Source organism: Semicossyphus pulcher, unplaced genomic scaffold, assembly GCF_022749685.1.
Source record: "Semicossyphus pulcher isolate SPU_LCO1_2020_fin unplaced genomic scaffold, fSemPul1.0.p SCAF_4, whole genome shotgun sequence".
NCBI lineage: Eukaryota > Metazoa > Chordata > Actinopteri > Labriformes > Labridae > Semicossyphus > Semicossyphus pulcher.
Window position 1 is genome coordinate 2,979,754 of NW_027211715.1, and position 17,115 is coordinate 2,996,868.

At 43.1% G+C, this 17,115-nt stretch overlaps 1 protein-coding gene across 4 annotated transcripts in view; it reads left to right on the forward strand.

The window, feature by feature from the left end:
• The window catches only part of prdm5 (PR domain containing 5), a 52,465-nt gene extending 45,390 nt beyond the window's left edge, over positions 1 to 7,075 (forward strand). For 3 of the 4 annotated variants that reach the window (XM_069680427.1, XM_069680428.1, XM_069680429.1), the window contains 2 exons: positions 1,377 to 1,481; positions 6,911 to 7,075. In XM_069680427.1, coding sequence (XP_069536528.1) covers positions 1,377 to 1,481; positions 6,911 to 7,075 — 270 coding nt within the window. The remainder of the gene's footprint in view (positions 1 to 1,376; positions 1,482 to 6,910) is intronic. The other variant, XM_069680430.1, reaches the window with a different exon arrangement.
• The last annotated feature ends 10,040 nt before the right edge of the window (positions 7,076 to 17,115 follow it).

Here is a 17,115-nt window from a genome sequence, read left to right on the forward strand (position 1 = left end):
TCTCCTCCAGTCTGTCTCAGAGCTGCTGGCTGACGTTCGGCCGCTCTTGGAGCAGCTCGGCTTTGTTTATGTTCTTGTGACCGTCCATCTTCCTCTTCAGGAGGTTTTCAATGAGGTTCAGATCTGGATTGAGCGGCCATGACGTGAAGAGAGATGCTGGAACATTTGGAGAGAACGTTACTTTTTTTTTGCAGAGCTGTATATTGTTCTCAAAACAGGAAAAGGAACACAACTTTACCGTGGTGCACCTGGTCTTCTGTCTTCATCTATCATGTTGACTGTCTGGACTGTGATTGATGGATGTCTCCTGTCTGACATTGAACAAATAAAAACATACACTGTCCTCATGGCCTCAAAATTAAAGGTTAAATAAGGTCGGTTCCTTTAGTTTCTTTTGATAGTGAAGTTTGATTTGCTGCCGGTTTAAAGGTTTTCCTGATAACAGCAGAAGCCTGAAAATAAAGTCGTTCTGTTGTAAAACTTTTGACATGCACTTAAGTTGTCTCTCACAACATAAAGGTTTTATTCTTATTTTTAAGTTCAGTTAAAGTTGATTTTAAAACCAGATAAAAACTTGAATGATGAGTGTTTCTCTGATGCTCTCTGACGGAGTCAGGAGGGGCTGCGAGCCGAGCAGCCACTAATGACACTAATGAGTTTTTAGGTTAGGACACCTTCAGTGTTCGGCGTTTACAAGGTTTTAACTGGGAGCTGAATTAAGTTCAGAGGTCTCCTCCCAAAACAAACTGACCCATTAAGTAAAACCAATAAAAACACTGAATAAAGCTGTTTCACTTTTACAATCTGCGTGTCTTTGGGTCTGAAGCCGAGCTGCCACTTTAGCTCAACTTCTTTCTTAACATTCGTTCGTGTGAAGAGTGATCTCCTTTACTTTAAGATGTACTTTAAAACAACCAAGGTCTAAAAAAGGACTGTGACACGGTTTTAAAAAGTGAGAAAGTAACCGGGTGGGGATGTTTTAATGTTTAATGTTTAATGTGACTGGCTGCTGTGCATATCGAGTAAAAAGAGACCAAAGTTTATCATCAGTAAAAACATAAATTTGTTTAAATTTATCATAATAATAATAACCATAATCCCTTATCTATATATGGTTTAACACCCTGTGTAAGTGTGAAAGTGTGTGTGTGTGTGTTACTGAGATATTCCCACAGCTTGTGTTTTCTCTGTGCTGTTTGTTTTTCCCTCCGTGCACATGTGTGTGTTATTACTCTGCTGTACGCCATAATGGACACAACTGCACCTCCAGGTTTCGTCCATATGTGATCTAACTGGGGACGTATTGTTGAATGTATTGTTCTGCACGCTGACTGACCTGTGCGTGTGTGTGTGCGTGTGTGTGTGTGTCTCTGCAGGAGAAGCCGTATAAATGCAGCGAGTGCAACAAGGCCTTCAGCCAGAAGCGAGGGCTCGACGAGCACATGAGGACCCACACAGGAGAGAAGCCTTTCCAATGTGACGTGAGTGACTCCTGTGTGTGTGTGTGTGTGTGTGTGTGTGTGTGTGTGTGTGTGTGTGTGTGTGTGTGTGTGTGTGTGATGGCACGAGGCCAGATGTGGAGAGTTAAAAGGGGGTTTGAGGGGCTCAGTTAGTGGCAGATAGTGATCTTGCTTCTCTGGAGGGGCCAGGCGGGCTGATCTCACGTAAACACATTGAGAGGATCAGAGGGAGAAATTACCCTCTGCTTATAATACTGCAGGAGCAACAATTATTCTCAGAGACTGGAGGGTGTGTGTGTGTGTGTGTGTGTGTGTGTGTGTGTGTGTGTGTGTGTGTGTGTGTGTGACAGAAGATGTTGTCCAGGTTTTTAAATTCTGTGTTTTATCACCGTTTAAAGTTGGAAACTTTCATGACGGGCAGTTTTCTCTGTTTTTCCTGCTTTTAGTTTTGAAAGCCAAAACGTCGTCTCTTTCATTCAGAATCATCCAAAGCCTTCCTAACTTTCTAAACACCTTTAATATGATGCATAATTACGAAGCCAAATGATTCTGGGATACAAGACAGCTTTAAAACACTATTTAGATCATGTGTTTGTAATTAATCTTAAATATTCAAACTGTGCGACGTGTGTCCCCAGAGCAGGCGGGAGGCAGAAGGAGGAACGTGAGGCAGAGATGCTGCGTGATGTAACAGAGACAGGTGCAGCAGTTGTTACACAAACAACAGGAAGTCAGTTATGGTAGTTTGGGTCGCTAACAACATGTTCAGCACTTAAAGTACTTACTTCTCCTCGAAGTCATAAATCAAACCAGTCAGATGTGATCACTAAGACGTGATACACGACTCTCAGACACAGCGTGACTTATTGTCGATGTCTGTTCTAATTCAACTTCCATAAATCTACTTAGAAGTTAATAACTCAGAACTTTCCAGAAGCTTTATCCACACTACTTCTTATTTTTGGCGTTGTCATGCCAACATAGAGCGCAGCAGTTTGGGTTGGAGAACCTGTGTGGCGGGCTGCAGGGCCATTGTAAAAGAATTTAAAAAAACAGAGCTGGAGGGTAGGAGTGATTTTCCTAAAAAAAAAACATGGATATTTCTGAGATTAAAGAAAAATGGCAAATAAAGCCACATTAAAGTCACAAATTCTGAGAAAAAACTCAAAGGTTCAGCTACCATAGGACCCTCGAGCTGGTTATCTTCACTCGCTAATCAACAAATTAATCATAACCTAACTAGTTAATTAATTTCACAACAGGTTACCTGAAGAAGCCATGTTCCATACTGTTGCACCTCCTCACTCACGTGTGCTTGTGGCATTCCCTGTTTACTGCTGCCGTCTGTGGCGTAACCACGTTGATCCAAAGTGAAGTAACAAGGTTTATATAAACGCGTTTTTCCTAGTTTTTGTTTATCACAAATATATGTTGTTGTTTTTTTTCTTTGGTTTATTTGCAGAATCAGAATCAGAATCGGGTTTACTGCCAAGTAGGTTTGCACATACAAGGAATTTGTTTTGGTGATTTTGGTGCAGAACAATTAACACGGAAGTAGAATAAAAATAAGAAAATAGGCAATAAGAATAAAAATATTAATATAATACAAATTATAAACAACAGGTGTAAATAAAAACTGTATTTTCTTTTGGCTTTATGAGAGCAGCCCGGGAGTCAAACCTGCGATCAGTGCGATGAGGACTGTAGCCTCTGTACATGAGCCGCCTGCTCCACCAACTGAGCCAAAGCAGTGCACCAGAATTTATGACTTTGTAGTCACAGAAGTTTGGTAGTTATTTCATCACAAACGTCATTTTTTCAGGCAAATTTACGACTTTAAGATCTGAGTTTTGGAGTTGTTTCTCTGAATACTACTCTTCTCTCTCGGCTCCATGTTTTTGTTTTATAATGATCCTTATACACCATCGTAGCATTAAGCTCAGGGAAGATGTAGCAGAACTTAATACAAACTGAAATGGTGATGGGTTGAATACTTTGTTTTTATGTTGTTTCACACAAGAGCTCTGCATTTTAATGGTTAAATACGTACAGTATGTGTCACTGCTGAGATGGTCGGTCCTTTTATGAACCCCACATGCAGGGCTGTTAGTTTGGACGGTGATCAGGACTAAACAATCTTCTGGATGAGCTCAATAAACAGGAAACTGTAGACAGAGCCTGAGAAGTTTTCTTCAGAATCAAACTTATCTACTGATAGTTTTCTGAACATCCATGAGTGCGCTGTGCACTTTGAACGGTGCCACATGGGGAAATGTAAAAAGATATAAGGACTCATGTTATTGCCAAAACCCCAAGTATCATTGTGTTCTGTTGTTCAAGAAACTTCAGAACCTTAGAGCATGATCATCTTCCACAGGAAGTATACAATCCATTAATACTAATTTACTTTATGTGGCACCTTAAATATGTTGTTGACATCACTCAGGCCGAGGTATTCGCTCTGCTGAAAAACTTCAAGTATTTTAAAATGGGGCAGTTGAATTGAATCACAGCGTCAGGCTTCGTTCTCGAGCGCTCATTTAACAACGATAGAAATCTCTTAATTCTTTGTTGGAAACTAAAACCATCCCCACCCACGTCTGTGTTCTCAGATTTTGCCTGAGCTTTAACACCCTAACAAAGCCTCAACATGTGACATCGCCTTGAGTTGTAAAGTAAAAAATGTGCCTTCATCCCCGGAGAGCGGCCTCCAGTTGTTGTTTCAACCACAGAATCAGTATCGTGTTCGTCGTCACTGAAGCATCATCGTGTCTTCAGCAACACTCATCTGGTGCTCCCTCACAGCTGCGGAGGACAGATTGTCGTGTAAATAATTCTGTGCTCGTCTATTGGAGATAATAGAAAGAACATGTGGACTGTATTTGGGGCTTGAGACTGAAGCGTCGTGTAGTTCCAGGAACATTTTCCAGACAGGCCAGAGGGGCTCTATAAGCAGCGTCTGTCACAGCAGCATTAAAAATGTTGTAGCAGCATCCAGAAACATCTGGGCCGCGACGAGACGAGGAGGCCCCGCTATCATCGGCTCCCGTCGCTGTTTCGCTTTATCCAATTCCTAATATTTTACTGACACTGGATCAGATTTGTAGGTTGTTTGAAGCATATTTAATTCCTCTTAGATGGTAAAGCTTTGATAGACTGTGCAGTGATGTTCCTCAAACCGAGGTGGACCAAACAATAGCTGGAGAACAGACATTTCCACTGACTACATAATTATATGTCAGGGATCTCCATATTTTCACTGATTGTGCTCAGTCAGACGGCCTTTTATTTCTGGCCACAGATGCCGACTGTCTGTGAGATGCTCTGAATGTAACTCATGGCGCTGCAGCTCTTCACAGATGGAGCGAGGAGGACACCCGCTGTGATCTTCAAGCCGTGTGTTAAACTGCGGCTGAACAGCAGCCAGAGGCGGATTATCGTGATTGATAGAGGACGATGGAGTCATTTGTTCAGTGTAAAATGGCTCATTTATGATGGATGTTAAGTTGCATGCATTCCCTCTCGCTGCTGGGAATAAAAACTATTTCTGTCGCTAAGGTCCGCCGCCTGATTTACAGGTTATTCGGTGTCTCCGGCTGTGCCTGGATAAACCCGTACAGAGGGAAAGCTTGTTAGGACTGCACTCTTAAAGGCGAGGTGTCAGTCATCAGTAAGGAAGATGACTCTCATTCTGTTTAGCTGCATCACTGTACACAGAGACACGTAGAAGCAACAGCAGCCTGTCTGTTTTACTGACACATAATGACCCAGCTCAAGGTTTTTCTTTTATGCACAGAGGTCTCTCCTCTCTGAAACAAATGAAAGTGGTCATTAAACCTGATAAAAACACTCTGCTGGATCCGGTTTAGCTCAGTTGTTGGAGCAGGTGACACATACAGAGGCCTTGACGTTCGGGTCCCAGGTTCAGCTGCGATACTCGGCCCCCTGGTGCGTGTCCACCCCGCTCTATCAATAAAAATGTTTGTATCTCCAACGAGATTGGATTTTTTGCCTATATCTGATATGCCGATATTTTCCAACCCTTTTTGCTGAATGCCGATTTCGATACCGATATATTAGGCACATGTTTTGTTTTTTTCCACCTAATTGCAGAGAGCATCAAGGATAGATATCATGCCTACTCTTATTGTAGTGGCCCACTGGCAGATGCAGAAATAAACATAATACATTCACTGGGCAATATAAGAAAACTTCTGAATCTTATGTTATGTACAAAATGCCAGATTTATTTGTTTGTAACAATTTTTTAGGGAATCATCGAGCATTTAGGCAAAATTTAAGAGTTGTTTTATCGGCGGAAAATATCGGCAGATGTCATTTTCAAGCCATAATCTGCAGATACCGATATCGTGCCGATAATATCCTGCATCCCTAGTTCACAGTTTTGTTGTTTACAAGGTTTAAACTGTGAGCTGAATTATCTGCAGAGGAACGAAAACCTGTAATTCAAAGAGGTAAACAGTAAATAAAAGCGTGTCATGGTACAATCAGTGTTTCTCTGATGCTCTTCGGCAGGGCTTCGGGCCGGCGGTTCGAGCTTATTTTAACTTTAGCTGAAGTCCACCTGGGTCCACTAACGCAGTTTTTTGCGCTGGCTGCGCCCACAACCTCAATATCAGAGCGTTTCTCACCGGTGTGACTGTTGCTAGGTTACGAAAGTTGTCTGATTTCCTCTTCTTCTGTAGTGAAGTTAAGTCTGTTTTAAATCGCTCTGTGCTTCATATTTGCTTTTATTCAAGGATATTTTACAAAGAAAACAATCAGTGTAAAGGAATTGTGTCCTGGTGTAAGCAGCAGCTCGACACCTGGAAATTGCACCCCTTGAAAAAACGAAAGGATGAAGTTCTCCTCTGCCATTGTTGACAAAGTTGATATCGGAAGTCCCGCCCCTACTTGATTTTGATTGGTCAGTGAGGGAGAAGTGACATCGACGAGCACGGCGGTTTTCCAAAAGTTGAAGTATTTTCAACTGAGAGCGCATCGACAAAAAACAGCTGACACCGAGGGCGCTGAACACGCTGAACTGCATTGGCTTTGTGAAAAAATCGGCGCTGCCAGCGCACAATAAACGCTGTTAGTGGACACAAGCTCTCGGTATAAGTTTCATTAGAATTCAACGTCCCTGCAACACTTTTATCAGCTGGTCTTCAGGTGCTGTAAGCAGAACTGCTGCTAACCTAAATTTTAAAATACACAGTTCATAATTAAGCTAGAGATTTTTCAAAGTCGTGCCAGGCTGACGCTTGATAAACTCTGATCATCCTCCAGGTAAAACATGAGACTCATTAAGGCTGCTTAGGAGTTTGGTGCAGACTTTAAGGAGAAAATAAAGAACAACTAGTCAAAGGTTAAAGTTATATTTAACTGACAGGTGTTAGGTGTTATTTGCTTTCATTGTCACTGTATAACTCCTGTGTTTGTGTGTTTAGGTATGTGACCTGTCATTCAGCCTGAAGAAGATGCTCAGCAGACACAAGCTCACACACAACCCTAACCGGCCCATGGCAGAGTGCCAGCTGTGCCACAAGAAGTTCACCAGGAACGACTACCTCAAAGTGCACATGGAGAACGTCCACGGGGAGACGGAGAGCTAGAGCCAATTATAGGAGCGTGACAATGTTATCTGATTCCTCTGTTACAGTTCAGTCTCCGGCTGCATGGCCTCCACATTCTGTATATGCAGATGGATAGATAGCAGTTATTAAAGATACATACATGTAGGATGGAAAACATTTGGTCAGAGGATTTCACGATTGAAACATGGCTTTGTAGTGTCTTTGTCGTACTGTTCAGATGTTGTTGTAGATATGTTTGAGCAGAGCCGCTGTGTCTGCTCTCAGAATGTCTCACATCTTTAAACTTGTAGCGTTACTGTTCTTACTGTTACATCCTGACCTCCTCCACTGTAGAGCTTACTGACCAACTGCCTGAAACCGTATTATATCTGCTTCAAGTGTCCATCAGAGAACACCTGTGACCATGGATGGATTATGAGACAACGGGCCCCTGGGCACAGACAACACCTCTCTCCTGCATCAAAGAAAGAATCTTTGGGCTTTTCTGATTCTCTTTTAGGTGTTTAGTGTCTCTTTGTTGTCCTGTTTTGTCTCTTTGTGGTTGTTGTGTGTCTCTTTGTTGTCTTGTTTTGTCTCTTTGTGGTTGTTTAGTGTCTCTTTGTTGTTTTGTTTTGTCTCTGTGTTGTTGTTTAGTGTCTCTTTGTTGTCTTGTTTTGTCTCTTTGTTGTCTCTTTTGTATCTTTGTTGTCTTTTTTGTGTCTGTGTTGTTGTTATTGTCCCTTGTGCTTGTTCTGCCTGTTTTTAGTTGTTTTGTCTGTCGTCTCTTTTGTGTCTTTGTGGTTGTTTGTGCCCAGTAAGCCTGGTCAGTAATCCATCCATACCTGCGACCAAAGACCTCTCAGCACACTTTATTGATTCCCCTGTGCGCCTTCTTCACATTTACACATTTATACACCTGTTGTTTGTGTCCAAACATGTTCAATTATTAGACTTGATTCTTCCATTTATAATTTAAAATATAAGAATAGAAGGAGGATGTGTTAACAGGAGATGAAGGAGGAAAGGTTCTGAAAACGTAGAAATGCAAGTTAGTTTGTACTTGATGGCCAGGAAGTAGAAACACACTGTCAGAAGTCTTTTTCAGATCTGCAGGTTTTAGTTAAACTTCCAAACTTTGCAGAGAAAAGAAGTTGAATGTTGTGTTTTGCCGAGCAGATTTAAAATGTTTTAAAAGACGTCCAGATTCTTTTCTCTAAATATAAAGTTGCACATGAGTCCAGATTTCTATTTGTCGGTGTAATCTGGTCGACAGATTGAAACGACATATTTAAGTGAAGATGATGAGTTTACTTCCTCCTTTCTTTCCATGGCCTGTTGGTGCTTAAATCGTGTTACTGTTTCTGTTTTCCAAACTGTATTAGAGACAAAAAAATCCAAAGTACTGTGTGTTGAATTTTGTAATGAACTGTTGAGTATGTTTTCATAAGAGTGGCCCAGGGTTATTGTGCCTTACAGTATGTGTTTACATTGTTCTTAATCAATCATTGTTCGACACAGTATTTCATGTTTCCCCCGTTTTCTGCCCTCTGATTGATGCACCTTTTCCAGCTGTTTATTCTGCCTCTGTAGACTGTGAATTGTCACTTCACACTTTTGTATTTTGAAATGTATAAAACCTCATCACCTACCAAACATCCTTTTCCTCCTCTGGCTCAAATTATGTGTTTGTGAACTGTTGACGTTGGGGTGTGGGGGGGTGGAGGGAGACGCTTTGAGAGTTGATTAAAAGTGTTCATTTCTCGCTGTTAATCTAACCTCTATTCTTGGGTTGGCAGTCTGCTGGGAGCGACGGCTAATTAAGGCCCTTTTTTCTGAGGCCACAGTCACCACCCGCCTGATCTGTGGAGCCGCACACCAAAGAGCCTCTGATGGTTTCTCCCTGTGGGTGCTGGGACTCTTTCTCACGTCCGTCCCCCTGCAGAGGCTCTCGGGGTTGAACTCTGAGAATCTGACGAGCTGCGAGTCGCTCTGTGATGTTTGTCAAACTCGCCAGAAAAGCCGCCGTTTAAGCTCCATAAATCTTGTGATGAAGCGCTGTGTGGTTTTGGCTTCCTAAAAAAACAGAGCAGTTACAGTATGTCCATGTTAACATCTTTCACTGTGTGCTGTTTGTTTAACAATTAACTCATTACTGGGATTCATGTTTGATTACACTTCAGCTCCACGTCTCCATTGCATGATGTCTCTGTCTTTGGATGCCTCTCAGTAAACATTTGTCCGGGTCAACCATAAACTAAATGATGGACAAAGCCACTGTTCAGTTAGCCAGTGGTTTGTTAACTTCCTTTTTGCAGCTAGGAGTTCAGCATTTTGGTTTTCTGAAGCAAGAATTCAGCATATTTGTACAAGATGTTGGTGAGTGAGGGGTTAGCAACCTCCAAGTAATCAAAACTGTACAGTTTGTTCCAGTGGCTAGCTTGTTAGCTGGGGGATTAGCTAGTTAGCCACCTTGTTTTCCACAGAAAGAGATGCTATTGGTGGTGGTAGATTAACAGTGTTGTTTATTTATTAGACTGAAGAAAATAAGAGAGTGTGAGGAACATACTGGGCAAGTGAGGGACTAAGGTAACTTAAAAGAAATTATCTTTTTATACGTCTAATCGTCTTTTCTGCAGGGAAAAGCCAACAACAACCCCGACACCCATGCACGAGCTGTCACAAATAAATCAATGCATGAACATGAAACACTGAATGAGCTAACAGGCTATGTGCGATTAACTTATAAATGAACTAATACTAAAAAGCCGGAGCTCAGACTTCTCGGACCATCTGTTGGTACAAAAAACACAACTAGCCAAATTATTTGTCCAACATTTGCATGAAAAATCCCCGAAAGGCTACAACAACACAAACAGTTCAGTGACTGAATTAGCTGAGGTGACACCTAGCAGATGGCTAGCGGTATCTATCTGTCACCAAGCAGCCCCGCCTCTAAATATCAACAACTTTATTGACTTAAACAGGTGAGTTAAAACAATGTCCTGCCTGTGCAGTTGTCATGAATAGAGAAATAAGCTGTAGAGATGAAACCATGATTTGTAGCAGGCTGTAAGGGTTATATGTTCTGCTGTAAAGTTGGACATTTTAACATGAGGCTCTATGGGGATGGACTCACTTTTGGAGCCAGCCTCAAGTGGCCACTTGAGGAACTGCACTGGGTTGACCTGCCCTCCCTCTGCAGCTCGGTTCACCACAGGGCGTGGCTGGAGTCGCCCGGCCCTGCTGAGGCCCACGCTGCTCGCTGGGCTTGTGCTGCCCACATTCTGCTTGTTAGTGGTGAGTCCTTCACGACACACTGACGCACTCTCCACTACAGAGGCACTTATCCTGCACCTTGTAAACAGTAGTAGTAATTGTTGGGATTTCCAACAGTGCAACATTATTGTCTGCCACATGTCCTAAACTAACTGACGGGTCAGACTGGGTGTTGAGTTATCTCTGCTTCTGATTAGCGCTCTGCTCTCTCTGTCTGTAACGATGTGTCTTGGCTGTCACCGTGCTCGTCTCTGCTTTTCCATTTTTGTCTCACAACATTTGCGTTTCTCGTGGGACTTTCCCAGTGACCCACTGATCTCGTCCTCCACTTCAGTCACTTTTTTTTTCCGCAGCGTGCATCCCTTCCTGCTGGGTGTATCAAGCCAGAGCTCCCAGTCAATGTGTTTCTAATTACATGTTTTTACTGGAAGCCCCAGTTTCCTGTGTTGCCAGACCGGGCCCGACCAGCGTCCACAGAGCCCAACGCCAGCCCCGCCTACTGCCAGGAGTATCATTACCACGCCGGCTCGGGTTTATGGCAAACCGCTGTCACGTTAGGAATGACTCGGACACGCTTGTCTGACCTCTGTGTTTGGCTGGGATTTCCACAGCAACAGGTACGTTTCCACTCCGCTTCCCTTGACCGGAATAAAGTGGAATGTGCCCGGCGAAGAGTGCCATGCAGAGGAATTTTAACAGGAGTGGGCCGGGCGTGTTTGGGTATTCTGGGTCGCTCTTTAGCAGTGATGGATGTTCCCTTAAAGCCACATTTCCATGGAAACAGACTGTGGTACTTGGGCACCTAAAGAGCTTTGACACTGAAAACCAGTGAAGGTCAAACGCTTGACACGAGGCCACAGGGCTCGAGCTGGAAAACTCTCCGTCTGAGGAAAACACACGCACACACATGCGCGCGCACACACACACACACACACACACACACACATTGTTCTCACGATACTCCTGTCTTAGCTGCTGATACACAAGGTGGTTCTAATTTAACGTCCAGACTTCACTCCAGGCAGGAGAGCGGTGCATCAGGTCGGGCAGACAGAGATTATTTCATTAGGAGGAAATTGGAAGAGGAACTTTTGTGCTGCAGCGTCTCCCCGCCCCCACCCTGAACTCAGCGCAAAACTTTATTTATACTGAACACAAATAAAACACAAGTATTGTATTTTCTATCAGAAGTCAATCATGTGATTCAGGAATTTACAAACTGGTATAATTTGGATTTAATGGATAAATGCCATCTGTGGAAGAGACCATTCACATGAGTAAAGCCACTGTAATTACCACCTAAAACACATCAGCTATATGGATGTATTTTAGCCACTTAACATTCATTGTTTTGGTTACAGCGTGCTAATTTAAGCTGCTCTGTCATCAGGAACTTTCAACAGGGATCAGGAACCTTTGGAGGAACCAGAATCATAATTAAAGCCGATGATAATTTGGCGTTAAACAGTTGTATTGCTCATATTATGGCCAATTAGCTGCTGTTACAATGTTACAATGTTACATTTCATTTAGCATCTGAGAGTTTATACAGCACAAGCAACGATCAGGACAGGAGGGAACAAAGTCAGTACGTGCCAACAAAAAGCAATCAAATTTTATTTGTATAGCGCCAAATCAAAACCAAAGTTATCTGAGGACACTTTGCAAAAAGCGCACGTCTACACCGTACGCTTTGTTATTTAGGGTGAATCATCATGAGCAGCACTTAGCGAAACCTCGAGCAGAAGCAGACTCATGTTGAACATCGGAAGAGACAGGATGGGCGGAACAGTGGGATAGGAGGAGATGCAGGATAGAGACAGGCAAGGAGAGCAACAACAACATATGTCCTTGTTACATCCTCATCATCTTCAACAACAAACAACAACAACAACAACAGATAATACATACTTATGATTATGATGCCAATAATAGTGGTACACAAGTGTAAAGATTAGCAAGAACAGCACAGTCATGATCAAGGCTGATAATAGTAATTGTAACAGTTGAAGTTGAAGCATACCCCTTCAAACCCTACATTACATAGTTAGATGTAGGCTACTGTGCTACAGTGGTTTTGAGTTCTGGGGATGTTTAATAATCCACTAACAATGTCCTACTCTGGTTGATGTGCACTCAAAAAGTATAGAAACGTAGGTGATGGGGGTTGCATGTTGTACTAACTGCATTACAGACACCATTAAAAAAAAGAAAAATCTGACAGAATGCTGAACACAGAGCGTTGCAGAGCGCCTCGCATTTTTCCGCTCTGTGCGCCTCGAGTTGAAAAAACTTCAACTCAAAGCAGAAAAGCGCCCGACGTCATGGCCGTTTTTTGTCATCGTCCAATCAGATGAAAAGAGAGGCGGGCCCTCTGTCAGGAGACAATATAACAGTTAGGTCAATGACAGCTATGAGTCGGTGGTTGCCTTAACAACGGTAGAAAAAAAAGGCGCAGCGAGCTGCTCTTTTTTAAACTGTACGCTTCAACAAAAAAGGCAGCGCGGTGCACCTCATGTTTTACCACCTGCAAAACGCGCTCCGTCTGATCGGGCACTTCATCAACCACTTGGTTTCTTGAAGAGTAGTTCCCAGTTCTGTAGAAAGCTGCTGTTTTCAGCTGCTCCACGAAGCAGCAGGTAAATGCAGTTTGCCTGCTAGCATGAGCGGAGCTTTAGCACCTGCAGATATTTCCCTCAGGAGTTTACTGCGACCTTAAGTCAGAGGAAATACTGGACACGCGGTACATTCACAAGGTGTCCAGAAACATGAACTATTCTACTAACTAGCTAATGTTGCTACAGATTGTTATCAGCCTGTTTTCTAACCAGTTTTCCAAATGAACCTCCTGAGGTGTTAACATGTTAATGTTGTGTTCAGTTTGTTTCTGCTTCCTGTAAATGGCTGAAATAATCATTTAAAGCTTCTTTTTTTGGATCCTGCCTAAACCAAAAAAAGTTTCCTTCCAGAAAAAAATTGAGAACACATTTTATCAAATGTTGTTTCCCATGTGGAAAGAGCCTTCAAATCCAAATGGATGTGTATTGATGGGGAAACAGCATGCCCTGCTTGTTTATGTTCAAAGTGCCTGCAGGAAATGGAACCACATTTGAAGCTCTGGAGCACAATGGTTCCTTGGACACAGACTCGTGAGAAAGACGAGAACTCGACAGCGTACGGAGGTGAAAAGCTGGCCAGGAAACGCTCCAGAAGAATGATGGAGAATTGTCTCCTTTTCCCAGTTCTGTCCTCTTTGGGAGGTTAACCCCTGTGAGAATGACTCAGCCTGAGCCAAGTATAGCTGCTAACTCCAATAAACAAGACTGTTGACTTTTCCTAGCTGTGAGGGGCTCTGGGAGATGAAAGGGCCCTCACATAGAGGCTCATTCTGAGAGACATCAGTCAGCGTGGCGTGCACCTCTGGAGCGTCGGTGTTGGTCGGTTCTGTCAGCACGTTGTTGCTGTAGGGCGTCACTCCTCAGCTTCATTAGAACTACAGCGCTGTCCTCACTTTATCCTCACTGGGCCCATGTCTCGTGTCTCTTTTCTGGCCGTGCGTTGTGAAAACAGAACGGATACAAAAGTCTGTCAAAGCTGCTCATTTATGGCGTGTGTTCTTACAAAATGCAAACACAACAGCAGCCTGAGCAGTGACGGAGGAGCTGCTATCGAAGCTCTGCTAGCTTCCAGTCACCTCACACTGGAGGAAGTCAAAGCTACCTGAGGGGAAAATAAAGCTAAAAATATTAGTTCGAACTAGAAAATTATTAAATTGACAATATACATGGGTACAGAAGCCCTAAGCGGACATGCAACCATACATTTTATTTACTCGTTTTCCTGTGATACCGAGTAAGTTCCCTAGTTAACAAAGCCGCACCACCATAACGTCAGACGATCACATCTCGTATCCCCAGAGCTGCAAAAGCACAAAACGAACAGAAAGAGGCTTAAAGGGACAGTTTGGATTTTTTTTCTGCCTGCTGCAGGCGTAGTGATACTGGGTTTGTCAAGAGAAAATAGTGCCAAAAGAACGGCGCAGTATATGAAATCCTAGGACGATGATTTTTTGCTGAAAATGGATGACCTTTGCCTGCATGTTGTTTTTGTCGAGTAAAACTTTTTGGTGTCATGACTCTGGCATCTCTTTTTCTTTTTCTCTAATTCTATGTCAGAACTGGACAGAACTCCGACCACGGGACTCGTTAAGTGAGCTAATAGCTTTGCATCCACGACACTACTAGCAAGTACTTCATACAACTTAGTGTCCAAAAAACGGAACTGTCCCTTTAACTGACCTCATCAGTGTGGGCGATGGCAGCATGGCATGTCCTGCTCTGTGACATCACAGTGAGCAGCCTGTTGTTCTGTTTTATAGATCGACAGAAAATGTTCCCGTTATCACGAGAAAACCAGCTTTGTTTTCTTGTGATAACGGGAAATATAAGATCTCGAGAAAACAACTGAAATCACTCGTTATGACGGGAAAACAGAATATGTAGGGATGCATGTCCACTTAGGAAAAATATATATCTGAAAAGTTATGTTTAACAAATCCAGATTAAAAACTATCACCAAATCTTTTCAACAGGTGAGCTAACAATCCTGGATTACAGCTAGCTAAACTTGTGCTAACAAAACAACCCAATCAGAGCTTCTCACAAAGACAAAACTGCAAGAAAAAGTTACATTTCTGTTATTGACAGAACCTTATTTTGTATTTTGTGACAATACAAAAATATATTTGGATTTGACTGGGTTAACTTGCTCAGCCTGCCTCTGTGACCTGACCCAGGCCGAGCTGAGGAAAAAGGCTGGATGGATATTTTGATTGCAGCTTTCTGTCTGTAGTTTGTCATTTCAGTAACAACACAGAAAATGGCAAAAACCAACAAACAAAAAACGTATTGAACTTATGTGCAAATATAAATCAGTTTGAACTACCAGCAACCGACTACAACATAGTTCAGCTGCAGTTTAATGACATGTAGTTCCTCCACAGCCCTGAGCCTGCAGGGGTTAAAGAAACAAAGCCTCAGCTGTCCTCAGCTGCAGAACCTCAACTTGGCAGAAAATATACAACAAAACATAAAATCCAATAAGACTCTGACCTTCGCCGAGGTTCAGTGTTACCCACAAAGAGGAGCTGCCAGAACCCAAACTCAACCCGTTCTCTTTATCAGTCTGTGGACGTCTGAGCGCGCCGTGTACAAGCTGCAACCAGACTCGTCTTTCTGGTTCTGTCCTTCCCGCCGAGCTGCTCGGGGATTTATTGTTCGGTGATCGGTGATGACAGAGAGGACTCGACCAGTCTAGCCAAAACATTTGTGCAAATGTGACGATAGATGCGCCATGATTCCTCTCTTTTCTCTGGCTCGTCCTCCCCCCTCCTCCCGCTGCTGTTATTGTGTCAGCCCTCATAATGTTGGCGGTTTGGGAGACCTGTGTTACACACACACACACACACACACACACACAGCCCAACACAAATAACACACAACTCCTGCTGGGCTAAAGAAACAGGGGCAATGACTGCAAGAACACACACTGAGAGGACACAGAGGAGGATTCAGTCTGCTGAGACGCTCGCACAGAAAACTAAAGTCTTAAAACCCTTTGAAGTCAATCTGAAACATCAGCGAGGAACATTTAAATACATGCAAAATATCATTTTTTCATTGATGTATTTGGAACAGCAGTGAGCAATCTGTGGAATGAAACCTAACTGGTGACATAACATTGGCCTTATTGTCCCCACTCAGGCATCATCTCTGTTTTGAGTTTGGCTCCATGTTTGAAATGGAGTCCTGTGTGCGTTCGGAGAAACCAAATACCACAGCGAGGGTCTGTTTCCTGTCAGAGCGGCAGGAGAAGCAACACTGAGATACACACCTTTCATGTGCTGATTTAGGTTTCGCTCCAATGAGCAGCCAAACACACACGCATGCACACTGAGACGCACACATGCACACACAGCTGAACATGCACAAGGACGCTAACTTCATGCAGAAAGGCCTCCAGTGTCCACCCTGCTGAAAAGTGTGAGGTGGGACCGGGATCTGTCTGAGCCCTCTGAATTAGCCACGCTGAACCTGTTAACCCAGACCACACACACACACAGGCCAACACACACACACACATATGTGCGTGCGCTGAATGATAATTCCCCCGGCGTACAGGGACATCATGCGAGGGGAGTGACTGTTGTCAGAGCGAACAGCTGCTCGAGCCAAAACACATCTATCTTCTACAGGAAGTTATTGGTCAAACAAATGGAATGAATCTGTTGTTCTTGTCATGTTGACCGAGAGCATCAGCCTCCCCCTCACACACACACACACACACACACACACACACACACACACACACACAACTCATCCCACGCTACATACTGTACATACACTGTAAAACTAGCGTGCATGTCTGTGTGCTCGCCTTCTCTTCCTCTCTGCTCTGAACACAAACTGTGGAAAGACAATCAAGGTCGTCTCCCGCATAAAGACGCTTCGTTCACTCCCACATCTGCTCGCTTTCTGCAGCCGAGTGAAACGAGTTAATGTTAAACTATCACAAGGGAAACTTAAATAAGCTTCTAATACAACCAAGTGTTTAAAGATTTGTCTGATTTATCCTCTTTAAACAGAAAATACTGTATGTTTATTCATTTCTGTTTTTACACTCACATCACGAGAGAAGTTAATATATTCAGTTTTATTGCAGTAAATATTTCTGACGAGCTTCTTTACTTTATGTAATGTAACCAAAACTGTTTTATTTGGGTCATTTGGAGTTTAATGTTAATG